This window comes from Desmodus rotundus, chromosome 10 (genome assembly GCF_022682495.2).
Source record: "Desmodus rotundus isolate HL8 chromosome 10, HLdesRot8A.1, whole genome shotgun sequence".
NCBI lineage: Eukaryota > Metazoa > Chordata > Mammalia > Chiroptera > Phyllostomidae > Desmodus > Desmodus rotundus.
The window spans coordinates 50,923,811-50,950,682 of record NC_071396.1 but is presented as its reverse complement, the minus strand read 5'-3'; the positions used below and the strand labels follow the sequence as shown (position 1 = coordinate 50,950,682).

The window sequence follows — 26,872 nt, the reverse complement described above, 5'->3', positions numbered from 1 at the left end:
ACTGTGGGGATGGGGCCAGCATGTGTGTTTCGAAAGCCCCCTGGTAGACTGATGTGCACTGCAGTGTGAGAACACTGGCTGAGCTGGGTGGCCCAGCCTCCCCCGAACAAAGCCCCGACGGGTAGGAGGGGGCGCTGTTAGTCCCACAGGTCTTTCCCTGGGAGCTCGGTGCCAGGAATGATGCTTGGGAGCCGCAGGCCATCTTTGGGGTAGGCATTCGCCACCTTGTGAGACAGCAGAGATGTGGATGGACCTAACTGCGGTTTCCAGGCTGACCCTGGCAAGGGCTGACCCAGACCAGAGAGAAGTACTCATTCCCATCTGCGGAATCCGGGAGGCTTTCTGGAGGAGATGGGCAGAGATTGGCTTGGGGAATGGAAAGAGATCCAAAGGGGCTGGGCATCCGGATTGAGGAAGCCACTTGAGCAGAAGTGGAGAATAGGGCATTGGGGAAATGAAGATACACTGACCATGGTGTGTAGGAGAGAGAGACCAACAGGCCAAACAGTGGGCTTTCTGAATGTCAGACCGGTGATTTTCAACTTGATCTGAAACAGACTCATCTGTGACTTCTAGTACAGTCAGGCACGGCCAGATCCAGCTCCTGGTCCAATTCCTTCTCTGTATAGATGGGAAAACTGAGGCCCAAACAGAGAAATCCATACACCAACAAGGCCAAGGGTTTGGCAGCCGCCAGGCAAGCATGAGAGCAACAGCTTCCGGAGGCACTACTGCCGCCTCGCCTGACCGCTGCAGCCTCATGTCCCCCACCTCCCACATGTCGCCCCAGGCAGATGGAATTTCTCCCAGTTTCCTGAGTATGCCACGGTCCTCTGAACCTGTGGTTCCCTTCGCCTGCAGTACTGTCTTCTCTTGGCCAACCCCTGTCATCCTTCAGGCTCTGTAGAGTCTTTGCTCCCCCTACAGAGCTTTCCTGGCCCCCAAAATGGGGAGGGAGGGTGATGTATCTCCTCTGTGCCCCACCTCAGTACCTCCCATCCTGCTGTATGGGCATTACCCCACTCAGCAAGAACTTCCACCAGGGCTGCGACCACGCCAACGTGATCCTCAGCACCTGACATGTGCCAAGTGCCCGATGCATGCTTGAGCATACAAATGAGGGAGGACACACTCAGGCTCTTTCACCTCTGTACACGGAGACCTCACTGGCCTCTCCCTGTTTGAAGAGGGAAGAGCACTCTCACAGGAAGAGGCTGTCCTGGCCGAGCTTCCCTACCTGTGGCCAGGGGCCCTGCAGTGCTTGGGCAGCCTGGTGGGCCAAGCAAGGGTAGTGCTCCAGGAGGCCCCCAACTTTGTCATCTGCTCTGCTATCCTGGGCAGATGCGTGCTTGGGGTGAAGGGGAGGGAAGGGGCTGAGTTGGGAGTAGTATTGGATGGGAAAGGGCTCTGGGATTAACACTCAAGTGGCTCCAGTCTCCCCCAAGTACTTCCAGCAGTCTTGCTGTGGGCTGCTCCGAGGCACCCCTCAGTCAGTCCAGCCTTACTTCATGAATCCGCTTGTTCAGCCAGTGATCAGTGAGCACTTACTCGGTGCCAGACATGAGGAATATACAGCAATGCTCCAGCACATCCCTCCTCAAGGTCCCCGCAGTCTAGAAGTTAAGAGATCAGTTTGCTCCAAAGTAGGAAGCCCCAAATAGGGCAGGAGAACTGCCCAGGAAGTCTGTGAGGCAGATTGCTTCTGGCTGGGCAGGTTAGAGGAGGTGGTAGCATCTGAGGAGATTTAGACTAATCAGAGCTGCCAGCTACTGAGCTCTCTCTGTTCCAGGTACTGTGCTAAGCTGGACACACAGTACCCCCATTTAACTCTCACCACAACCTTAAGAGGTGGGCGAGATTGTCCTTGTTTTACAGACAAGGAAATAAAGGCTCAGAGGGGCTAAGGAACTGGTCTAGTTATACAGGACACCAGGCAGAGCTGAAGTGCACACTGAGACCAGTCTGAGCCCCAGCCTACATGTCCGACTCTCTTAACTGTGCTTCTGTGTGGGCAATGGCATGAGTGAGAGGGCATGAGGCAGGAAGAAAATTGAATGGGCATGCTGGGGGAATAGCCAGTGATTTTGGTCTGCCTGGAATATATAATTCCTAAAAGGAATCGGTAGGGGGGGAAAGCAGTGAGGTATGTGTGGGAAGGGGGCTGGTTTACTGACCCGGCAAGCTTCCCGCCCTGGTCCCTGGCTGACAGCCAAGGAAGGCAGGTGGCCTTTCTTCTACAGACATCATGGAGCCAAGGAAGGTTTCTGAATGGCCGGAGGCACAAAGAGGTGACTCTGTCCAGTGTCCATTACTAGTGGAATGGTACTGGGGTGGGGGTGGGGGTGGGGGTGGGAGCAGTATAGCCTAAACCAGGGCCTGGGGGACAATGAAGGGCTATGAGGGTAGGACGCTTGGCAGAAGGTGGATGATCTTGACCTTTGGGGAGGGTCAAGAGAGACAGTTGTGAGAAAGGACAAGGTGACTGAAAGAACGAACCCAGGAGCAAGAGTGGTCTTGGGAGAGGAGATTAGGAAACTCCTTTCCCACATGTCGTATGTGAGCCAGCGATTGAATATCCAGGCAGTCATTCATTTGGGGGTTCGTTCTTTCCAGCCACGTCTCTCTCACTAGCCAGGACCATGAGGACCACGTCTCAGCCTTCCCAGACCCCAAAGTGCCTAAGCCAGGGCTCTCCGTGCTTCGGATGGACGTACAGGGAGGGAAGCTGGGCCTCTGGCAGCCTGGGCCCCTCACACGCACTGGGGTATCTGCATTTGGTGAGCACATGGGTCTTATCCTTACCTGTGTCAGGTCTGCTAAGACCTTTCCCCTGAAATCCAACATGTCTTTGAATTCTCATACTTCTATTTTATCTTAAAAATCCACATGAACTTGACATTGTACTCCATCATGTCTGTTTGCTTTAATATAAAGGTGCTGCTTTTCCTTATTGATGAGCTTGGCAGGCCATTCAGAAAGAGGCCCTGAGATCATCCTGCGGCTTTGCGTGTGTCCCAGTTGAGAAGATCTTGTCTGGTGTATAAGGTGCCCCCCTTTCCCTGCCTCCACCACATTTCCCACGACCCAGAGCTTCAGAAACAACTTTCTCCAGCCAGGCTGAGAAGGTGGGAAGTGCAGGCCCATCCCGAAGGGGATGGGGACTCTGAGATCCCTTGAGTTCCTTGAGCAAGGGGCTGCCTAGCTCATCAGCAGCGGGCCCTCTCCTCAGAGGGCTCTCTGGGCCAGGGCCCAGCCTTCCCCGGTGGGAAAACTAAACAGAGTTTGGACAAATGGTAATGGCCTTCCAGGCCTGTCCTCTCTGCTTTGTCCTTACCTCTGTCCCCAGAGGCTGAAGAGATAATGGTCAGAAGCCTCCATCTCTCCATGGAGAGCTTTCTCTTACCCCGTTCCTCTAAAATAGGCAGAGCACAGTTTATAGATGAGCCAGCTGAGGCCCAGAGAGGCTAAACTACTTACCGACGGGCAGACAGCTGGAAAATCAGGAGACCGGGATAAAGACCTAAACTGCTGTGCCCTCAGCTGCCACCCTTTCCTCTGTGAAGCCCTGCTTCCCCCATCGTCTCATCTAGGCCATCCCTAGGTGTCTCTGGCCTGTGCTCCAAGTGCTGATAAGAAACAGGGAAACTGTGTGCGTTGAGCACCTCTGTGCCATCTCAGCACCTGCCACCTCTGCTTGTGAGCCTGTGCAGGCTCCCTCAACATAGGTGATATCCCGCCTTTCCCCTCTCTCTGCTGCCCCACCCTGGCCCCATGTCTCAGCCCTGAGCCTAGGGAAGGAACTTCAGCATGCACCTGTCTGACTCCCGGGGCTGGGCAGCTCTGCCTTGGCACGACCCGGAGGAGGCCAGCGTTTCAGTCAGGATGCCTGGCTCCTAGCAGAGGGTGCTGAGGGTGGCCACAGTATTGACCCTGGTGGTCAACCCAGGCCTGTTTACGCTCTTCGCTCACACTGCATGTTGGGAGTCAGTGGATGGGTGCTTTGGGATGGGCAGGCAAGAAGCTTTAAGGCAGGAATCATTTCTATTGGTCTTGGAGCTACCAACTTTTGTCTCTTCCCCTCTCCTCCCTTGTCCTTCTTTACCTGTCCTACTGGAACAGTGTCAGCCTCCCCTAGCTCCTATCCCCAGCCAGCCCTGACCTAGGTACTGTATCGATCTGAATAGTCCATCGTTCAGATGGACTATTATGCATCTTCTCTACCTTGTAGCTAAGGAGCCAGGCACCTGTCCTGCTGAGCTGAAAGCCCATCAGGTCTGGACTGGCTTTCACTGGCGCAGGGAAGGTGGCCCTTGGTGAGGCTCTGCTCCTGCCAGTCTCCACGTAGCCCTAAGCAGGAGGCAGAGCCGGGCCTGAGCACAGGAGCCATGTTGTCTTGTTCACATCGTATTCCTGATGGGTAGCAGGTACTGGGTGTGACATAGGACTGCAGGAGGCGGGTACTTGTGAGATGGCTGTGAGAAGAGGGCAAGGCAAGCCCAGGCCCCAGGATAGGCCTGGTTGGCTAAGAAAACATGGCACAGGGGCCACTCCCTTTGGGAGGACTGGTCTGTGAGTGTCAAATGCTCTTCTGCAGGCCATGGGAGGGTACGTGACCGCCCTTTTCACAGAGGAGGCCCTCTGTGCCCACTTACATCGGCTGTGTTTTTAGTTGTTGTTGTTTTTTCTTTCTCATTTGAACTTGGAGTCTGTAATTACCTCCTATAGGTCACTTTGTGGGTGGGAGAGGGGTAGGGAGGGGGCCGACCCAAAGCCTTCCAGCAGCAGGACAGTGGGAGACTTTGATGACAGGCGGGCTGGCCACATCGTCTCCAGGTGTTGTTCTGCAAAGGGACTGCTCAGCCTTAGTCATGGGATGAAGATCATTAACCCTTTTAAGAGTCCGCTGCCCCTGCCCCCTGGGGAGGCCGGGCCAGGCCAGGTCCTCCCTGGCTGGGCTGCCTGGCCATGTCCTGGGCGTCTGTCATGCTCTCAGATCTCTGCAGGCTCCGCACCCACCGCCCACTGCCGAGAGGAATGAGGTCAACCTGCTGGCAGCAGCGGTATCTTCTGGCCTCAGGGCTGGGATGTGGAAAAGGAGCAGCCCTGGCTGTTCTTGCTCTTGTTATCTTCAGTAAGGTGCCTTCCGAGGATTCCCTGTCAGACACACTCAGGCCAGGTGCCCTGGTTTGGTTAGTATAAGATTATGAGGAAGCAGAAGCCACCAGATACCCTGTGTCCCAACTCATGGCAACTGAGATGTGTCTTAAGGTTTTAGAGGACCCGTCCTTAAGGGAAATCTTTTTATGGAGACCTGGATCATCCTTGAGAGGCCTTCCTCTTGTTGGTATGAAAGTGCCAAAGAGGTCTCCCCACGCCCCACCCCAGAGGGCCCTAGTCCCGCAGCTTAGGTGGGCACTGTTCTAGGAGGAAGGGAGCTGGAAAAGGTGACATCGGGGGCGTGATAGCTCAGCAGACAGGGCTTGGTCTGAGGAGGAGACACTAAGGGAGACGCTGGGAGAGCTGCCCAACCCAAAGGGACCACCGAGGCCATCCCCTTGCCACCTACCCGTCCACGGCGGGGAAGGAGCCACAGGGAAGCAGGGTGTCAGTGACAGTCCTGGGAGCAGAGTGCGGGGACCCCTCCTTCTTCCTGTGCTCTACAAATGCCTCTCATTTGTCCGTCTCCGGGGTGCTGGACCTTGGCAAGTCCCCTCCGCATGGGGAAGTGTGCTCGGACCCCCAGGCCTGGGACCCCTCCCTTCGGCTGCAAAGAGGAATTTACAGAGAAGTCTATTGCAGTCTTATTAATATTAGCAGAACCTAGCAAATTCATCTGAACAATGGACTATTATGCGGCCATTAAGATGATTTAGAACGGTATTTCTAGATTTGGAAAAATGTCTTTATAATATATTGACTGGAAAAAAAGTAGAACAAAAAACATTTTAGAGAGAAAAGCCTTGAAGAAGATATTTGAAAATGTTGCCAGTGGTTTTCTCTCTGGTGGTAACTGAATGGATTGAAATGTGTTTTTCTTTTTCCTTTCTTGAATTATGTGATTTTTCAATGACAAGACTGTATTTCTCATCTAACAAAACAATAACAGAGGGAGACAAGCTAATGTTTTTGTGGGGCAGGGGCAGCTACTCCGTGTGAGCCAGTCGTTTCCATCTGGAATGGAGCTTAGCTCCCAGCACACAGCACGCACTCAGTAAATGCATGTCACTGACTTGGGAAGGGGGGAGTGCTAGCCCAGGGGTCTGCTTCACCTGTTGCCCTGAGTGACCCCATGCATCCCAGGAAGCCTGTTCTTCTGCTTGGTTCAGCTTTGGCCTCAAGACGCTCTGGGGACATGATACAGTGGTTTCCATACTCGTGTTGCATCCTGGGCCTTGGCCATCAAAGAGACCCAGACAATGCTGGACCGGGCTCAGAGAGGGGGCCCAGGCAGGGGCTACAGCTGGCCTAGTTGTATCCGAGGCTCCGTAAATGCTATCTCCAGGTCCTCAAAGGTCTGCTGTATGAACAACCTCTTAGCATTGTCCCAGGTGTCCCCAAGGGCCAATATTGGATCCAGTGGCTGGAAGCCACCGTGGGAGAAGCAGGATGCTCAGAATAAGAATGAGCTTAAAATGCAAAAAGTAAGAGCAAGTCACTTTTTGACTTGTAAGCCTCTGATGTGTTCCCATCACATCTGCAAAACAAGTCCAGGGCCATCTTGGGGAGGTTGTCCATACTCCGCACCTTACAAAGCTCTGGGCCCAGGAGTGAGGGGCAGAGGTCCTCTGGGCGGTGTTCAGGGTACTGCTGGTGAAGGTTCTTCTCTTTCCTGCCGCCTGAGCTGCTGCCCTTCCCCCAGGGCCTTGCTTGAAGCAAAAACAAACAAACACAAAAAAGCCATAGCCTGCTCTCAGGGTCCTATTCCCTTTCAAAATGCACATCTCCGGCTTGCAGAGAACTGTGAACTAAGATTCTGTGACCAGGGACAAGGACTGGACACTGCTAGAGCGGGAGACACAGTTCTTAGTACAGTAGTCCCCTCTTATCTGAGACCCCAGATATACTGAACCCCACCTATACTGTGTTTTCCTGTATGTACCGATCTATGATAAAGTTTAATTTATAAATTAGGCACAGTAAGAAAGTAATAATAACCAATAATAAAATAGAACAATTATGATAATATACTGTAGTAAAAGTTATGTGAAGGCTTTGGGGCCATTATGAAGTAAAATAAGGTTCTGAGCCAGTCCATCCGACAGCTGAGGCAGCTACTAAGAGACTAGATGGTCAGGGAGCACTCACAGAGTAGATGTGCTGGACAGAGAGACCGTTCACATCCCGGGCAGGCCGGAGCAGGGCCGCGTGAGATTTCATCATGCTAGTCAGAGTGGCACACTATTTAAAACATATGAACTGTTTATTTCTGGAATTTTCTATTTAATATATTTGGACTGCGGGTAACTGAAACTTCAGAAAGCAAAACTGCGGATAAGGGGTGATTGCTGTATCTCAGTTGATTCTTGTGAGGAACTGTTAGGAGATCGAAAAGAAGACTCTTTGTAAGGAGCACAGCGTGGTTTACAATATTCTTATTTTGTCCTTCTTCAGACCAGGGCTGGTCTGGCAGGCATATGAAGTGATCTCTAGGGATCATTTTAAAATTTCTGGTAGGCACATAAAGAGTTACCCAAAAAGAAGGGGAGGGCGACAAATCCAGACTTCTCGTCCTGCCTGGCTCCGACAGCCACAGGTCGGTCACCGGGCCTACCCCTTGACTTTGAAGTCCCCAGTTCTCCTGAACTCTTCTGATGGGGCCTCCTGAACTGGGGCCACGTCTGCTGTTTCTGGGGTCGGTAATTGTGCCCCCTGTCCCCATCACCACCACCATTAAGCAGTGGCCACAGGCTCAGCACGTAGCGTTGCACCAGCACTTATGTCAAGAAACGAGGCAGTAGAGTGACCACCACTTCCTCCCACCAAGGTGTCCTCACCCCATTTGTTGGGAGAAAGGTGGCCTGTGGTCGGGGATTGGTTAGAGGGCCCCCTGTCTCAGAACTACAGTGAAGGTCAATGTTCTCTGACCTGAGAAGAGCTTCCGGTGTCCCCAGTTCACAAGAAGGGGGAGGAGACTAGTCGGAGATCGCCCACTGACCAAGAGGTTAGATCCCTGAGTGTCAACCCAAATTTAGAGCAAAGCCACCCGTGAAGATGTGTTCAGCAGTGACCAGTCACGAGCTGCGCTGACAATTGTGCACTTCCCTACATGTGTGCTATGTTTTTATTACTGAGTTTTTAAACCCGCATGCCCGGGCCCACTCGCTCAGGCTCTGCTGCACAAAGTCTAGGGTATGCCCTTGGCACTGACATAATTTTTAAAGCTTTTCCTGTGACTCTTCTCAGCATGTAGGGTGAAGAACTATTGATAAGCAGGTGAAGGAAGATTGGGTGTAAGTAAGGGGGAAGGATGCTGAGGCAGGCTTCAATCCCATTTAGAATAACGAAGTTTCAGGAAGTCCAACAGATGGTAGGTTGATATACATAAAAACTCTGGACCTCCCCAAAAAACCCACGTGATAAAATACAAGAAGCAGATAATTGGGGGGAAATGTAGTAAACGCTTCATAGCCTTCATATATATAAAGAACTCGTACAGATCAATAAGATGAGCACCCAATAGAAAAGCGGAATACAGACAAGAACAGACAATTCACAAAGAATACAATGGGCCGATACACTTAGGAAGAATGGTCAGCCTCACCAGGAATCAAATAAATGCAAATTAAAACAACAGAGACGTTATCTTTTGCTGAGCTAATTAGCGAAGATTAAATACATGATAATACCTCCCATTGGTGAGGGTGTGGAAAAAAACCACTCACTGTCATTCACCGGTGGGAGTACAGATTGACGCAACCTTTCCAGAAGGTAATTTGGCAGCCATAAAGCTGAGGGAGATGGCAAGCCTTTTTGACGCAGCAATTCCGCTTTCAGGAGGATTGCCTTAGGAAATAATTGTGGATAATAATAACAACAATAATAGCTAACCTTTATTAAATGCTCTGGCATGCCAGGCTCCACACACATTATCTCATATAATCCTCAGAGCCGTCATCCCACAAGGCAGGAACTGTTATCACCTGTATTTTACAGATGAGGAAACTGAGGTGCAAAAGGATGAAGTCAGTGACCTGAGGACACAAAGCTAACAAGTAGCACAGCCTGGATTTGAACCCAGGCGGTCTGAGTCAAGAGTCACACTACCTGTACAGCAGTGTACACGGGATGTGTGCAAAGGATGAACACTGTGTGCACTGGATGTGTGCATTGGATGTGTAATGTACACACAGGAAGAGGCTGCGAGGATGTTCCTCTGGGCTTGTTTGTAGTGGTGACGGGGGAAGGGGAGCGATCATGCCGAGTGCCCCGTGATAAGAATCGGCCGTGTAGATGGTGATATTCTCGCACAGGATTATTAGGCAACCATGAAAAATGGTGCTATAGAAAAAAGTGTACGTGAACCCTGGGGGCTTCGTACGTGTATGCTGCCGGCAGTGATTTCATTTGGTTTAAAAGTGTGTGTGATTGTGTGTTTTGCATATGCATAAAAGATCTCCGAAAGGACATAAAAGGAAGTGATAAAATTGGTTGCCTTCTAGAAAGGCAACTGTGTGACTGTGGTCAGAAGTTAGAGAGAAAGTTGTTTTTTTCAGCCATATGCCCTTTTTCACTTCTTGAATTTTGAATCATGTGAATATATTGTCTATGAAAATGGGTGTGTATCTATAAACGATTCTCCCAAGTCCCAGTGCTGTCTCGGCCCTGCCTGCTCCTTCTCCTTCAAGCCCCAGCCCTTCCTTAGCTCTTAGCTGAATTGGCTCCTCCCTCAGCCTGAGCTGGGGTAGCTCCTCTGGGCTTCAGCACCCCCATGTCTCCATGAACCAGGCCGTGATATCAATGCCAGGTGGCAGCTTCCCCGAGGGGAGGAGCTGTGTCTGTCATCTGGCTGTGTCCCCTGGGCCTGAGCACTGAAGTCAAAGAGACCTGGGTTTGAGTCCCAGTTCCGTCACCTTGAGTGACTTCACCATCCTGCACTTTCCCCATCTATAAATGGGTTTGATTATTGCAGTGAACTCATGGGGTTATTTTCATAAGATAACGTATGTAAAGCTCCCAGTACCATCCAGGCATGAAGGAAACTCTCCATACGTAATAGCCACACTGACATCATTGCAGAATGCTTGTCAAATTGACCTAGGAAATGACACCTGGACAGGCGGCTCCCCAGGCCCAGCCCAAGGCCAGTGGCCCTTCCTCCACTGCTCATGCTTGACACTGCCCCATCATCACCATGCTCACCTCCCTGCCTTATACCCCCACAGCCACCCGGCCCAAGCTGAAGAAGATGAAGAGCCAGACGGGACAGGTGGGGGAGAAGCAATCGCTGAAGTGTGAGGCAGTGGCCGGAAACCCCCTGCCCTCCTACCGCTGGTTCAAAGATGGCAAGGAGCTGAACCGCACCCGCGACATTCGCATCAAGTTCGGCAATGGCAGGTGAGCAGCAGCCATCCCTCCCTCCCAGCATCTGCCCGCCTGAGAAGGAGGGGCCTGAGAACCCAGGGCTGTGCCCCCAGATCCACAGGTGGATCAAATTCTAGCCCCCCTTCTTTGCCACGCCCAATCTCTCCTTGCAACCCTGGGCTCCTCTGGTTATGGTGTCCCAGTGTCTTCAAACTATAGATGCTTGATTAATGTCTCTGGATGGCTGAAGGCAATTTGATTGTCAGAGTCAGCTTTACCTGTGAAAGTCCCTGTTGTCCTCAAACTTCTCAAAGGACCTGCCACAGTGTCTGAAAGCCCAGCATCTGGCAATCTTTGGTGAAAGACTGATTGCAGAATGCATCTGGGAGGTCATGTGTTTGGATGGGCTGGGTTCTCAGCCCAGCAATCTGTCCCGGGCAGAGAGCTAGGTAAGGGCAAAGGACACAGGGCTTTGACTAGTGTCAGGGGAGTCTATGTCTCAGACATTCCCCCTGCGACTTGGGGATTGTCCTTAATCTCAGAGTCGATGCTCCAGGGAAGTGAATTGGAAGCTCTGGAGCCTCAGCTGTGGAATTTGGTCTCTTCCGTCTTGGGCTGGTTGGATGGGGGCTTCAGGCACCACAGAAGCCAGGAGTCCAAGGGTAGCTCCTCACTTCTCTCCTGCCTCTTGCAGCCCCTGAGGGGCTATGAGAAGGCAGAACAAGCAAGAAGGGAGGCTCCCATCTGCCTGCTAAACAGAAGCTCTATGGCCTCTGTTCTGTCGGGGCGGAGGGGACTTCCCTCTCCGGCTGAGAATCACCCTAGTCTTTCCTGCCCCTCTGGAGAAGCTTACAACTGCCTTCTTCCTGGCTCACTGCCCCCCAAATGCAAACAAGGATGGTTTTAGAGGACCCCAGTCTGCCCTACAATAGAAAGTGATGGGAAGCCCGGGCTCAGGCTGCTCCTGGGTTGCTCCGTGGCCCTAAATGTGCACGTTCTGCCCCCTCGGCCTTAGTCTCCAAGTCTGTGAAAGAGAGTGTGGGGCTGAGGGGTCTGAGAGGCACTTCCAGTTTTCTTACTGTGCTTTCAAGAGCGGGGAGCACAGGCCAAACTGGTCACATGGAAAGGGGTCCAAGCGGAAAACAGTGATCTGTGAAGAATGTGGTTTCAATCAAAAGTTGATGGGAAAGAATGCTGCTTCCTAAGGGAACTGGGGAGGGGGTCTTGTGTGTCCCCAATCCACAGATTTAGCAAGAAACTCAGGTTGCCCACCAAGCTCTCCTCCTGAGGCCACCCCTCCCCACTTCCTACTGCCCTGCTGAGAGGAGCTCCAAGTGGGAGAAAAGAGTTTCTGAAGTTGTTGGGGCTCCTGACCTCACTTCCAGGAGGACGGGGCAGAGCACTCTATCCTGACTTCTGCTGCCCGGGGAAGCAGGGCGAGGTCATCTTCCAGGAAGACCACAGAAGTCAGGAGAGTGTTCCCCTCGCCTCCTCATCACTCTGCAGCACATCCTCAACTCGGCCACCCCATCCCCCCGACTCCTGACCCCACGCCCATTCGCACTCCCCCCACAGTACTGCACACACATGAGCACGCCCACCCCCAGAGCCCCCGTGCCACCAACAAATCCTTTCTCTGGTGGCATCAGTCTTTCTCCTTCTACTCACAGACCCACTCACATCGCTTCCCTCCCTGTTGCTGTGCCACTTCCTCCTCCAGCTGTCGCCTCACTTCTCTGCTTCCCTCCACCACCCCAGGGAGCCGTTTTCATGCCCACTGACTCCACTCTCCTTGTCCTCTACTCCTCTTGGCTCTGCTGGAATCTGCCCTCTACATACACCCCCCACCCCCATGGCTGTGGCTCTTGAGAGACCCAGGGACCTCCAAGCTTCCTGGCCCTGCGCCTCCAGGCCTCTCAGCAGCTGGTGGCCCAGGTGCCACGTGTTCCCTTGCCCCTGGGTCTTCCCGCTGCTCCTGTGCCTCTAACCACTCTCTCAGTCGCCATCCAATGTGCTGGAACTTTCCTGTCTTTCGAGCTTCACTCTTCCCCGCCCTCCCCACCTGTGGGCAGTTGCACCCTCTCATGTCTGATGACCCCAAACCTCCATCTCTAGTTTGATGGCATTTTTTTACCCTGAGTTCCAGCTAAAATACTAAGCCAGCTAAATACTAGAGACCACCCTGATGCACCCCAGGGGCATCTCCAATCCAGAATGCCCCAATCCAGCCTCTCCCCTGGCCCTGCCTCACCCTCCCATGCTCCCCTCTCAGCACTGCCGCCTTGCCGTCCCCTCCTGGTCGATACCACTTCTCCAGAGGGAGGCACCCTTCTCCCCGTGAGTTTCTTTTCTGGTCTCCCAGCTTTTAGCCTCTTTTCCTCCACTGTCCCGCTCTTGGCTGTCCCCATCTTCTCTGGGCCATAGGCCCCTTTGTGAATTCATCTCTGTATCTAACATGGCATCAGCGGTGTGCCAGGCACCCTGCCAGAGGCTGGAGATACAGCAGGGAAGGGAACAGACAGGGTCCCGACCTTCACAGAGTTTCGAGTCTAGCTTCCAGTGTAGAATTAGGTAAAGGCCTCCACCCTTTCTTTGGAAAAAAGTGTGTCTCATCCACCCAGTTTGGCTTCCAGTCCAGAAGTCTGCAGAGTCACGGACTCCCATGACTCCGACGGGGATAATGATCTTCCTGACACGGGCACATATCCGATCTTTCATTCACTTACCTGACAGATCTTGAGAGCCTGCTGCATGCCAGGGACAGCCTAGGCCTTAAGGCCCTTCCGACTCTTCTTTTCCTGGCCTCTCAGTCACTGCCCCGCTGTCCCCCAGCACCTCGGTGCTCCTGAGCCCTGCTCTTTCCTTGCAAGACCCGGGACCTGGGCCCAGGCTGTTCCCTGTGCTGGCAGCGGCCCCCCATATACACACACACTGTCCTTGGAAACGTTCTCCAAGGCCCAGCTTAAATGTCATATCCTCTGGGACACCTTCCTGAGCCCTCCAGGCAGCTCTCGTCATCTCCTGTCACGAAGCCTTAAACATAGTTCCATTGCATTGTTGGGGGGCTGTCTTTCTTCCTAGCAAGAGAGAACACCACCCCCCCTCCCCCCCACACACACCCTCTCCCCTGTATGGCCTGGCAGAAGATTCCTACGTTCAGTAGCCCCTGATCTTTTACATGATGTCCTGTAAAAGAAGGCCCTTTGAGTTCAGCTATGGCTGACAAGGAAGTTCTGGCTCTAGGTCCCTTCTACCTTGACCCCGTGACCCTCAGTTGGAATTAATGAGAACCTTGCAGGACCAGCTCTCCTCGCTCAGGTACGGGGAGACACCAGGACAAGGCAGGTGGCCCTCCGAGTGGACCTAGCCTTCGAGCACTCTAGCGTCCAGGTAAAGCCTCAGTTTCAACTGACAAATAGGTCAGCCAGTCCGGAAGCAAGGCCTGGCCAGGTCTTCTCCTGGGTATCAGGGACCTCTAAGAGCCTGAAGTGTGCCCCTGTCCCCTTCCTGCCAGGGCCCCATCCTATCTGCTGCCTTTCTAAACTCGGGCTCCACCCATCCTGCCCCTGGGCTCCCAGCAGTGAGGTGGATGGGGTGGAGGAGTGGGCCATCATGGAGAACTTCTGTTTCCTGTGTTGTGACTCAGAGAGAGCTGCCACCCCCACACACGCTTCACCTGGCATGGGGGCCAGGGGCAGGGGCAGGTGTCTCCTTTCTGGAAGCATCCTCTTTCTTTCAGCCCGCACTGCAGCTTGCTCTCTGGCCCGCCCAGCAGTCCTATGCCCAGGCCACGCTCTGTCTTGACATTGCTCTTGACCTGGCGGAGACGCCCTCCCCAGCAGGTGCTGTCTGTCTCAGGGGCCATTGCATGAGGCGTCTCACCCAAGCCTTGCTGCGCCAGGAGAAAACTGGCCCCCCAAGTCCTGGGCACGGGGCCCTCCCAGCAAAGCCGCGTGCTCCGTTGTTTATGAGGGGCAGGCTGGAACAGGCCCCTCAGGCAGGCAGAGGGAGGTAGGCACTGAGGAAAATGTGTGGGTAGAGGACGTGGCCGCCCAAATCCCATCCCTGCCAGCAAAAAGAAACTGGCTGAGGGAGGAAGGAAGGGGTGTCCATCACAGGGGCAGGCCTGGGTCAGGGTGGTAAGGGTGCCAGGAGGTAGCTAGGAATGAAGAGAAGAGAATACAGTGTGTGTCGTCCCCTCCAGCCCTCTGCACCTTCAGGGCCAAAGAGACCCTTAGAGCCCAACCCTTCATCTCTGACCCCATGGCCCCTTATGCAAGTTTGGGCCCCCTCCCTGGGATTGGCAAGATCGCCACGCAGCTGGTACATGTGGGGCCACTGTTTCTTTCCCCTGGCCTCTTTCTGGTTCCTCAGAGGGGAGCGGCTCTCCCTGGGCCCTGATCCTCGCTCGCCCAGGTCTCACACACTTTTGTGTGGGAAGTTCTTTCCAGGTCTAGCTTTTTTCCTCCAGATATCTGTGAGCCTAGCTCTGCCTTGTCCTGCTGCATGTGAGGTCCTGTAAAAGAAGGCCCTTTGAATTCAGCTATGGCTGGCAAGGAGGTTCTGGCTCTAGGTCTGTTCTACCTTGACCCCATGGCCCTCAGGTGGTCCCTCGTTCTGCTTGTCTAGTGTCAGGGAAGATCTGGTGACTGGGAAGCACGAGAATCCTGGTCCTGAGGCAGCTGGACTTTGTGGCATCTAATTAGGCTGAAGCCAGGAAGAAGATGCTGTCTTAGTCAGAGGGGCCTCCAAGGCTCTGTTTATAATGAAGGGAGCAAACTTGAATTGACAGAAAAGGGCTGTGGGCAGACACCAGGCCAAGGAGACACAGACCGGCTTGATCTGGGAAGAATTGCCAGGGGGGTAGGGGAAAGGGTCAGGCAGCCATCACCATAACATCAGTAAGGATATTGCCACAGCAACAGGGCCTGCTGACAAGACAACCTTATAGATGCTTGTTTGGGGGGTATTGGAGTGAGGAGGTCTGGGAAGAGGCCCTCTCCCAGAGGCAGAGGTGGAGCCCAGGAGACAGGTGTCCACACACAGCCCTGGTAGAAATGTGGGCCAGTTTGCCATCTCCTTCCCCCGGCCCAGCCTCTCTTCTCAGCTCCCCTGGGCTCTGGGCAGCGGCAGCTCTTCTACCCCACCTCCCGTTCTACCACCCCTCCAACCCACTACACATATTCTGGGAATCTGGTGCTTTGATTCGCGACTAAAAAGAGGAAAAGATTACATCATGGAAAGAAAATTTCATGCTACTTCTTGTTTTCCCCGGGGGCCAGGCTGGGGTCTGGGGCTTTATCTGCAGCACTGACCAGCCCCTGGAGAACACTGGGGAGAGCAGGCGGTGGGAGGTGCAACCAGACCCTGCAGAGCCCAGGCTCCTGGGGCAGGTGCAGAGAGACTCTGGGAAGGAAGAAGAGCTTTGGCAGGGTCTTCAGAAAAGAGGAGAACCAAGGCCAGGGCCCCGGGGTCCCTGCCCAGGCCAGGTCCCACATCGCTCAGCTTGCAGAAACTGAGTGCAGAGTCCTCCACAGAGGGGCCAGCTCCCATGTCAGGCTCCGGGAGAGAGTTCATGTCCTCACCAACTGCAGTTCCTGGTCCACCGCTTCTTTTGCCTTGCCAGGTACCCTTGGACAAATCTAGAAGCTCCTGTGGGACTCAGTTTTCCCATCTGTGCTGTCCTGTCGACCCCCAGATTAACCATGATGGTCAAGTCAGGCCACTAGGATAGGGTCTCTGTGTTCCCCAATCTATCCAGCTCCTGGCATTCAGAAGGCACTCAGTAAACATTCACTGAATCAACGAATGAAGCAAGTGAAGCACTTTGGAGAAGCCGCAGTGTGCCCCTCAGTGGCAGCGCTAATATGATGTTAGGGGAGAGCCACAGGTTGGAACTGGGAAGCTAGGCACGGTTGTCATGGGAACCTGCCAGTCCTGGGGGAGCCCCCACCCCCAGGCACCTGGCAATAGACCTTGCACGTAGAGTGACAGGGTACCACTTCTAAGGGAAGGCTGAGGGAGCTGGTGAGCCCGCAGCTGACCTGTTCCAGTTGAGGGAAGGACCCTGGAACTGGGGGCGGGGGCATTAAAAGAAGAGGAGGGGGGTGGCCATGTGACTTCCTAAGGGACCCCGCTTCCCTCACCTGGAAGTAGACCGACCACAAAGAAGGGCCAGCACTGGAAACATGATGTAGAGGTTCTTAGACTCAGGGCACGTGCAGCCACTAGTCCTGCCCTGTGTTCTCCTGAGCGCCCGGATCTCCTTCCAACGCCAGGGGCTCCACGTTCCACCCGAACCCCAGACTCTGCCTCCCATCCCTGCTGCACAGCCCCTGTGGCTCTGCAGGGGGAGGTGACCTCTGAGTGACCACTGGGGAGTCCCAGCCAGCGTGGGCCCTGACTCACGCCTCTCCCCCTCTTATTACCTCCCTAACCAGAAAGAACTCACGACTACAGTTCAACAAGGTGAAGGTGGAGGACGCAGGGGAGTATGTCTGCGAGGCTGAGAACATCCTGGGGAAGGACACAGCCCGAGGCCGCCTCTACGTCAATAGCGGTAGGTAGTCCCGCAACAAAGGGAGGGGTCCGATAGAGTTCCGTGGGGCAGGCCGGTTCCCCCATCCCTGGGGAGGCCGGCACATGATCCATCTTGCACTTGACTCCCCTCCCTCCTGCTGCTGCCATATCAAGCCCCGAGATCTGGGCCGATTCAGAGAAATGCAGTTGAAGCACAAATGTTTAGCTTTGTTATCTGGGCCTGGAAGAGCCGCCAGCTCTCATTTTAAATACCCTAAAAACTAAATATTTTGAAATCAAGAGGTGGGGGTGGGGGAAGGATATTTTTAGAAGGCAATTATGGGAGGCTGGGCTGCCAGGTCCAGCTCCGGGGAGAGGCAGGCCCAGGGTGTGTGCGAGCTGGCTGCCTGTTGCCTGTGGCTTTGCTGGGTACCCGAGTGCAGGCAGCCGTCTCCACAGGGCCATGGCGGGAAGCTTGGGTGCCTTTGGCCCTGGGGACAGCCTCTGTTCAGGGGTGACAGGCCCCTTCCCCACATGGAATCCTCTCCTTTGAAAACTTGTGAGGTTAGGAGCTCAAGTCACCCTTAGCATCCCCTCTCCAGCTTGAGCGTGGAGGCTGCCTCCCGCTGGGCTGTCCTCTGTGGTCCTCATTATGTCCCTTGACAGGGCGGTTGGGGGGTGGGGGGGTGGTTGCGTCACCAGAACTACCTGTCCTCGGGCTACACCCTTGTACTCTAGCAAACCCACAGAACTCTTCCCTCCTCCCGACACCCACTGACCTAGCGTACCATTTGGCTCCCTGGTTATTTGGTTCACTTCCCGTTCCTGCCCTGGTTACAGAGTCTCATCCTGTATGTGTCCTCACCCCTGTGTTTCTACCACGTGGCCTTCCGGGACTGTCTACACCCAGCATGGTCTAAAGAGAACTTGGAACCTTGCTGCCCAGGGCCCCACCCTTAGAGGAAAACCTGGTGCAGACCTTGTCTCTCCTGTCTTGTGAGGGATCCCTGCGCTGCCAGCCTTTCAGGCTCCTCCATCTCCCTTGCCACTGTTCCTAGTAGATCCAGGTCAGGCTGCTCTCTGAATCTTTCTCACACCTGTCCCTTCCATTCCAACCCCATCTCAGGAGCAACCTTGGCCCAGGTGTTATCCCGTCTCCTGAACCAGAGCAAAGGCCTCTCAGGACCCTTTTTTCCTGCCACGCACCCACCCCGGAGCCACAGAACAAAGACTTTGTCCCCAGGCCCATCTCTCAAGGGAAGGCCCAGATGATCTCTGCAGTCCTAACTGCAGCCTGTCCCTTGCATCTCATCGTCATTTCTCCTCCCGGGTCATCTCTCCCAGGAGGCCTTCCGCTCGGACCACTCCCAGCCTGGGCCCCACTCCTGGGCCATGTCTTAGCCAACCATGGTCTCGTGTATCTCTCAGATTCTAGCCTTTGACTAGAATCTTCACATCTCATAAGGTTGCTGAGCTTTCTGTGTGGGTGTGCCCGCCCCAGTAGGTCCGTGAGCCAAGAGCGCAGAGAACAGGATAATGCCTTCTCCCCGGGAGTTTCAATAGTAGCTTCAATTCCCGAGTGCATGCTCTGTGCCAGACTCCCCATTGTCTCCTGAGCCCTTACTCAAGGCCACGAGACGTTAAACATTCTGGCCAAAGTCAAAGAGCTGGTTGATGATAGAGCTGCGCGATGTAAAAGTAGTTGGCAAACACTGAGCCCACGTGCTCCAGGGGGCTTTGTGGGGCTGTTTACTGCTCTGGCCTCTGGGCCTAGCACCGTGCCTGACTGACAGCAGGCACCTGGGAAATATTATATAGCAAGACCGAGAACTTGCTCCAAGGCCTTTGACTGACTCCCACATGCCCCAGTCTGGGCATGGTTGTCGTGAGGGTACCTGGGACCCCTGCTCCTCCCAACCTGTCCTAAGCCTGGGAAAATGGGCTTACCGAGTCTCCAGCGCCTGCTACTTCAGCCAGAGTAGGCAGACAGCCTCAGGCCCACTTTGGATTGGAGGTGTCCTATTTCATTATTCAAGACTTTCTTGGTTGGAACTGACAAGATCCCAATTTAAAACTACCTGAAGGAATTCAGGGGTTTATAAAACTGAGGTGCCCAGACATGGCTTCAGATGTGAGGAGAACTCAGGGCAGGGGTCAGGACACTCCCTCCCACTGTACATTGGCCTCATTTTCTCCTACTGGCAAATGGGCTCCCCCGTGTTTGGGGAATGGACTGGGAAGAAGAGGCCATGGCCTCAGACAGCTCCAGGTGGACTCATCCCAACTCGCCATCCAGGAGAAGAGATAGCTTTGTCTCTGCATCCATTCCTACAATCACGAGGGTGGATTTCGACAACTTCTGCTTAGGTGGTGTGCCCCGCTTGGCCCAGTCACCATGCTCAGGGGGGTGAGGTGCCACCCTTGCCAGGCCTGTGAGTGTGCACAGCGGGTATGGGGAGTCAGAGTGTGGCCCAGCCAAAACCACGGGGTGGCGGGGGGAGAGGCGGGGGCCCTTCCTTACATGCATGCTGTTAGCAGAGGAGGAGGAAAGGGCTGCCGTGCAGAAAACCACAGGAGTGCCTGCTCTCCTGCACAAGTCTTGGGGCCTAAGCCTGGGGACTGTTGTGAGATCCCTCAGAGAAGCTGCAACTCACCCCACACACAGGCTTCTGTCAGCCCTTGGCAGCCCGTGGTCTCATCAGCCAGGGAACCAGACAGCAGAGCTTGAGGCTGGGCCCTGAGGATTTCCCTCATAGCTCCTGGCCCCTTGTCCCTCCAGAAGAGCAGCAGAGCAGAGCAGAGCGGTGGAAAGAATCAGAGCTTTGGTCTCATCCCAGGTGCAGCCCAGGACGAGTGACTCCACCTCCCTAGTCAGTATTCCCATCTGAGGCTCAGCTGGGTGATCTCCAAGGCCCTGCCGCCTTGCTCATGGAGAAACCTCTGGGACTCTGTGTTTGATGTTGAGGCTGACACCCTGTGCACCCAGCCGCCACACACACACCACTGCCCCCACACCATGCCTCCTCTGTTGCCCTGTTTAGTCCACAGCAGGCAAGAGCCTACCCTTGATGTGAGGAGGCAAACAGGGTCGTCGAAGGGGACCAGAGGCCCCGCTGGGGATGCCTTCCCAGGCGGAGATGCCCAGACTTCCTACTTTCCCATGGAACCCAGAGGACCTGCAGCAACCACACCCTGGGGAGAGGGTGGAGGGTGGATAGCGGGCATCTGTGCCTGCCCCCTTCTGACTCATCCCAAGGTGGGTTGACTTGGCCCGCCTGAGCCCCAGGGAAGCCAGGACTGCTGGCGGGGGGGATGCCAGGAGAGGGCACAGGAGCACTGGCAAGGAGCAGTGGCTGCTCAGGGGTCATCATGGTGGCTCTTTGCCTCTTATAGCTCTGTTCCCGTGGACCCCAATGCTCCTCCCCCAAATCACAGTGCACCCTTCTTGCAGTCACAGCTCTGCCAGCTCACAAGAGACACGTTCTTGAGTTGGCTGGGATGAGGAGGAGTAGGCAAGAAGTTTGTGGTAACAAAACAGTCTGCTTGGTCCAACCCACTTCTGAGTTAGAGAAACCAGCTGCCTCGTCCCCCGATGGCTATACCAGTCCCAGGACATCAGGCTGGGCCTGGTTTCACCCTGAAACCCAGAGGGCAGTCACAGAACCAGGTCTGTGAGACCTGGGGTATCACAGAACCATGGAAGTCCCAGAGAGGCTGCTGGGTCTGTCCCTTACCCGGGGACTTAAAAAGGCCAGCCGTTCAGTCACATACACACACAGGCGTGCTTGCACTCTCACGCACGCATTCAGCATGGTCTTACTCAGTAAGACCCTGTCCTGAGCTCTGAGGAATCACAGTCTAGGCTCCCCCAAAAGTCCCTTAAATGGCAGGAAGCTAAAACCTGAACTCAAAGTGTCTGCCTGTTCCCACACACTGAAGAGGAAGGATGGGCAACTTTACCAACGGGAAGGAGGGCATCTGGGCCAGTGGGGGGCTCCTTAGGGATGAAGAGATACTTGATCTGAGCCCTGAAAGATAAACAGAGGTTTCTCCACGAGTAGGGAGAAGCAGCTGGCCCCAGGGAGGGCGTGTCGGCAGCATCTGCTCCCTCCTGGCCCACCCTCTCTTCCGGACCCCAGGAAACCTACCGCACCAAGACCCTAATGGCTTTCGGGGTTTACCCTACCCAGGCATTTTTCTAAGTCAATTTTTTGAGGTCTAATTGACATACCATAAAGTTTACCTTTTCTAAAGCATAGAATTCGGTATTTTTGGTATATTCACAAAATTGTATAATCATCACCATTAAGTCCAAAACATTTTCATCACCTCAGAAAGAAGCCTTCTATTCATTAGCAGTCACTCTGCCTTTACCAACCCCCCTACCCCCCGCCCCAGTTTCTGGCACCCACTCATCTGCTTTCTGCCTCTATGGATTTACCTATTCTGGGTACTTTATATAACTAGAATCATACAACATGTGGCCTTTTGTGACTAGATTCTTGCACATAATATAATGGTTTCAGGTTTCATCTGTGTTGTAGCATGCATCAGTATTTCTTTCCTTTTTATGGCTGAATAATGTTCCATGGTATGAATATACCGTATTTTGCTTATCCATACATCAGTGAGTCGTTCGGTTTGTTTCCACACTCGGGCTACTCTGCATAGTGCTGCTATATCATCCGGGTGCATGTCTCTATGAGGGCACAGGTTTTCATTTGTCGTAGGCATATACCTTGGAGAACTGCTGGGCCACGTGGCACCTCCATGTTTAAGTTTGTGAGGAACTGCCAGACTGTGTTCCAAAGGGGCTGCGCCATTTTACACCCCATCAGCCCTGTGTGCTGCTTCCGATTGCTCCTTGTCTTCGTCACCACTTGTTAGTGTCCATCTCCTTTGTTAGAGCCGCCCCGAGTGGGGTGAAGTGATGCCTCACTGTCATTTTGATTGGCATTTCCCTAATGACCTCCCAGGAATATTTGCACTTAGTAGGAAACAATGGTTTGATCTAGAGAAAAGATACATCCTCATCAGCCAAGGTTCGGTGGTAAAGAGACAGGCAGGGCCCCTGCCCGAATGGGACCGGGGGCTACGTTCTAGTGCAGTGGCTGAGCGTTAAATAGCCAGCGATTACACAGCTAGTCAGTTAATTGTGTCAGAATAAGTACTACAAGCCCACATACACAAAGCTGAGAGGAGTAAGGAGGATCCTGAGCAACCTCTCTGAGATACTGACTTTTTTTTAGTGCCTTTAAACAGCATTTATTATTTCTCAGGGGGTTTTGTTGTTGGGCTGGTGGTGGTGTTGTTTCGTGGTTCCAGCACAGCTTAGCTGATTCCTGCCGCTCAGGGCCTCTCGCAAAACTTCCATCAGGGCACTGGGGCTCGTCCTGGGTGTTTGAGGTGGGGATCCGGGGCCAGGATCACCTGTAAACTCTCTCATGTGGCTGTCGGCGAGCCTCGGGTCCTCACACTCAGTTGACCAGAGATGAGGTACTGATATTTTGAAGGCACCTGACTTGCTGGGCAAGCGGGACTAAGCCAGCGTCATCTGAATATACTGCAAGAGAGGGACTGAACATGGAGCGGAGAGGTGGGGAGGCCCAGATTAGACCTGGGAAAAAGGGGGGGACTCTATTCTGAGTGCAAATGGAAGACATTGGTGGGTCTTGATAATGGAAGTGATTGATCAGAATTGTAAAAACCACTATTTTTAGTGGCAGCTGCGAAGCAAAAAGGTTAGAGATGAACGCAAGAGTGAGGGCAGAAAGACCAGTGTGGAGACCACTGTGGTTGCGCACAAAAGGGACCGTGGCAGCTGGGGCTGGGGAGGCAGGCGTGAGACGTGGGTGGCCCTCGTGAGGAGGGAGAAAGGCAGCCCTTGGTGACAGGCGGCTGGCGGAAACAAAGGAAGAAGAGAATCAAAGGTCCCCTCTAGGTCTTAGGTTTGTGCCTCGCAGTCACTGGCTGGGCAGATGACTGGCAGCTGAGCCTGGGGTGGCTGGGAGCCATCTCAGAGGAGGTGTCAAGGGAGTGGCCAGATTCTGCAACTTGGAGCCCATATGTCATCTTCACCTCCCCAAACACGGGAGAACACGTGTGCTGGAACAGCGCAAATGCACATCTTTGGCGTGGAAATCTCCCTGGCGTGAGCCTTCACCTCCAGCAGAGTTGCACCCTTGAGAAGGCCCTGCCATCACAGGGTGTGGCGGCCTCAAGGTAGTTCCTTCTGAAATAGAAAGGCCTATGTCACTTCCCCCACACCCTCTGTGACTGGCTCCCCCGTTGGCCTCCCCTTTTGCCTGTCTGGGACCCAGACTAGTCCCCATGACAACACAGCTCTAGCAGCCCAGGCCAGTGCCTCCCAGCTGGGACCTGCCTCCCTTCAGGAGTGGTCCCCTGCCTCCCAGGGCCTTGATAAGCACAGACATGCGCATGGACAGACCCAAGCGTGCAGCTGTGGTCCCTGCCACCATCCTCACTGCAGAGTGCTGCTCACTCAGCGAAGCAATGAGCAGGCCTGTAGTGGAGGCCCAGCCGGGCCTGGCAGGTCCAGGACAAGATTTCTCTGGCTTAGCCAAGGCTCATGAGAGGACCGAGGCCTGTGGTCCACATCAGCTTGCATCCATCTGCATACGGCAATGTGGGTGCCGAGGCGTTCCTCCACAAGGGACTGGGTGGCTGGCAAGAACACTCAGCCAGGAGTCAGGAGTCCTGAAGCCTTGTCACAGCACGCATCGTGACTCTGGACAGGCACTTCCCTGCCTCCTTTCCCTGGAAATGTTACCAAAGGGCAGGACAACCTCTAGGGCCCTTCCAGCAACAGGATTTTATAACTCACAGGCGTGGTCACCTCAGCTGTTTCTCTTGTCTATCCCTTTCTTAGTGCCCCAGGTCTCACTGACCCAGAAGTGGGCCAGAGACAGCGGGAGGCCTCCTCTCCCCGCCAGCATGTGGGTCCCAGCTGGGCGTGGAGCTGAGTGTAGGAAGGAGCCCTTGGCAGGGGTGGGGCTCAGGGTGCCAGGCCAGCAGCAGGCAGGACGTGGAGCGGGGGTGGGAGCTGGCCCTTCCTGCTGGGCTTTATCAGTGAGCTCCTCAGACATATACAGAGGCAAAGCTGTGTATACACTCCCAGTCCCCGCGCTCCATCTGTCTCCCCACATGTCTCAACACTGAGGCCGCCGAGCGGCGGCCCTCCTTCTCCTTCTCCTTTTCACCCCACGTTGCTATGGGAGGTGGTAGACACTCAACACCCCTGAGGAGATAGGATCAGCCAAGGTAGGAAGGTTCACCTCAGTCAGGAGTGGCTGCTGGGTAAGAGTGAGAAGTCCTCAGACCCAGAGGCTGGGGTGGGAACAGGGACCCGTTTCTGGCTGCCCAACCTACATACACCACCTAGGGGGTTAGCTTACAGATGAAAACTGACATTTTGGGCAAGAATTTTCACTTGGAACCAGCTTACTGGATGCCATCCCATGGGGAAGCAGGACTTGAGTTATTTTCATTTTTCAAATGAAGCTGATCAATCAGACAGCAGTCTGGGTTAGCAGCCTTGAAGCCCAGTCTCGCTCTCACCCAGCGTTCCCATACCAGCTGACCCCCAGCCCTCCCCAGCCAGTCTTCTCTCCGCAACTTGAAGTGCAGGCCTCCTAGCCTGGGCTGTCCACGGCCCAGAGGCTCCTCTGAAGGCTACAGCTAGCCTGGTGGGGAAGGGGGGGCCGCCTGGTGAGGGCAGATGTGGAGAGGACCCTGGGTGCTTGTAGACATGGGCATAGCGACTTCTATAACGCTCCTGGGAGGCCTGGCCTCTCCCCTCCTGACAAAGGGGAAGGAAATGGAAGCTAGGGTTCTCCCCACACCTCCTTAGATCTTAGAAATGACAATGTCCAAAGGGTGCCCTTCCCCTCAAAGTGTAGCTTGTGGGAGCCCGAGCAGTGTGAGGATGTGGATACCCTCTCCCTGTGACTTTGCTCCCCAGGGAAAGCACGGTGTCTCACCTGCCTGCAGTGGCGCCCCCAGGAAGGCAGGCAGGGAGGGGGCAGAGGAGGCCTTATTCCAGTAGAGGGGACAGTTTTTGCCAGCCTCTCACCACCTCCAAAACCAGAAAACCTTCAGAGGTTTGCGCAGAGTAGGGGTACAGGGTGATGCTGGGCAGACGGTCAGAGCTCATGATGGCCTCCCCTTTGCTTTGCTGGTGACTGAGAGGGACCACCAGACCTTCCCGGCCTAGTCATCCCTGCAGTCTCCGAGCTTCGAGCTTTGAGACAGGCAGTGAAGGGCCAGGAAGGAGGTGGTGCCTGGGGCCCAGAGGTGGTCTCAGTGGGTCACCGGCGCGTGTCTCTCATACCTCCAGTGAGCACCACTCTGTCATCCTGGTCGGGGCACGCCCGGAAGTGCAACGAGACGGCCAAGTCCTATTGTGTCAATGGAGGCGTCTGCTACTACATCGAGGGCATCAACCAGCTCTCCTGCAAGTAAGTGACCGGCGGGGGTGGGCGTGGGGGCGAAAGCAGAATGAGAGAGGCTGGGGCAGAAGTGGAGGGCTCTAGGAAGTGTGGGCTTCAAGTCACTAACAAGGGGTCCCCCAGGGGTGTAGACAGGGAGGTGTGTCCCACTTCCTGGAATACAGGGAGCTGTAAGCTCCAAAGGGCTCAGGGCTTCTGCAGTCCCAGCTTCCCGGCCCCACCCACCCATTCTCCCAATGTCCACCCTCTCACCAACACCTTTTAGGAAGAATGGGGAGGCCAATCTATGACCTGGGCATTGGATTCGTTCTCTCTCTCCCCCCCGCATCTCTCAACAGCTCTCCAAACGTTGTTCTGATGAGCATTTCCCAGGGTGTGTCTTCCCCAGCAGGGAGGAGCCCGGCAGGGTCAGGCAGAGCATGGGTCCTGGAGCCCTTGGTAGCTGAGGGCATGCTCTTAGAGCCTTGAGGGGAGAAGAGGGCTCTGACCCCGTGCTAGCGCAGGGCCTGGCTGCTCTCCCTGCCCGGCAGGACCCCAGTGTCCACAGATGCACCCTGGGTGCTGCCTGTGCCACTCCAGTCCCTAGCCCCTCTCCACAGGTGAAGGGGACCCAGCGGGGACACCACTCTGGATGTGACCCAATGGGAGAGGTCAGGGTGGAAGAGAAGCTCAAGCTGGGGCTTCGCTGCCTCCCCAGGGGTCAGAGTCTACTCTCCAGCCAGGCAGGGCTGCCCCGGTAGGACCTCCCAGGAGCTCAGAACCGCCTGTTCTGCCTGCAGACAGGGCAGGTGGGAGCCTAGTCATCAGAGAGAGCTTGTTCAGGCCAGCCAGACCTTCTGGGGACCTGGGCTCACAGTGCCGCCTTGACAGGTTCTCTGGTAGGCGAACTAGGAGGGGGAGGGGCGCTTGATGAGGTTAGCGCAGCTTCTGGCAGGATCCTGAGGGGGAGTGGGAGGGAGGTCTGGTTAACAACTTTGGGTTTTCAAAGTGGCCCAAGCCTAGGGTCTGGCAAGGTGCCAAAGCTGCCCCATTCCCATGGCATCTGGGCAAAGGCCACCAAAGTATCGATGGAGATTCAGAGAGAGGCATTTGCCCTCCTACAGACAAGGTCAGATTCAGCACTCCTCGGCTCTCCTGCTCTCCCTCCTGACTACAGCCTTAGCCCAGGACTTTCAAAAACCACCCGACCACACAAAGTGATAATGAGGGGCTACGCCTCCTTCACACTGTCCCCACAGTGCTGGGCGAGCTGGGCCTGGACTGCCTGGAAGATCTGTTTCTCTTGCCCTAGCTGGCCTCCTTTGCTGGCTTCCTCCCCGGCCCCACCCTTCACCTGCTGCCATCCCCCACCCTCCTCCCCCTTC

At 54.7% G+C, this 26,872-nt stretch overlaps 1 protein-coding gene across 3 annotated transcripts in view; it reads left to right on the top strand.

The window, feature by feature from the left end:
• The window catches only part of NRG2 (neuregulin 2), a 247,842-nt gene that overhangs the window by 199,492 nt on the left and 21,478 nt on the right, over window positions 1-26,872 (top strand). For all 3 annotated transcript variants that reach the window (XM_053913461.1, XM_053913460.1, XM_053913459.1), the window contains 3 exons: window positions 10,383-10,554; window positions 16,962-17,080; window positions 25,397-25,517. In XM_053913461.1, coding sequence (XP_053769436.1) covers window positions 10,383-10,554; window positions 16,962-17,080; window positions 25,397-25,517 — 412 coding nt within the window. The remainder of the gene's footprint in view (window positions 1-10,382; window positions 10,555-16,961; window positions 17,081-25,396; window positions 25,518-26,872) is intronic.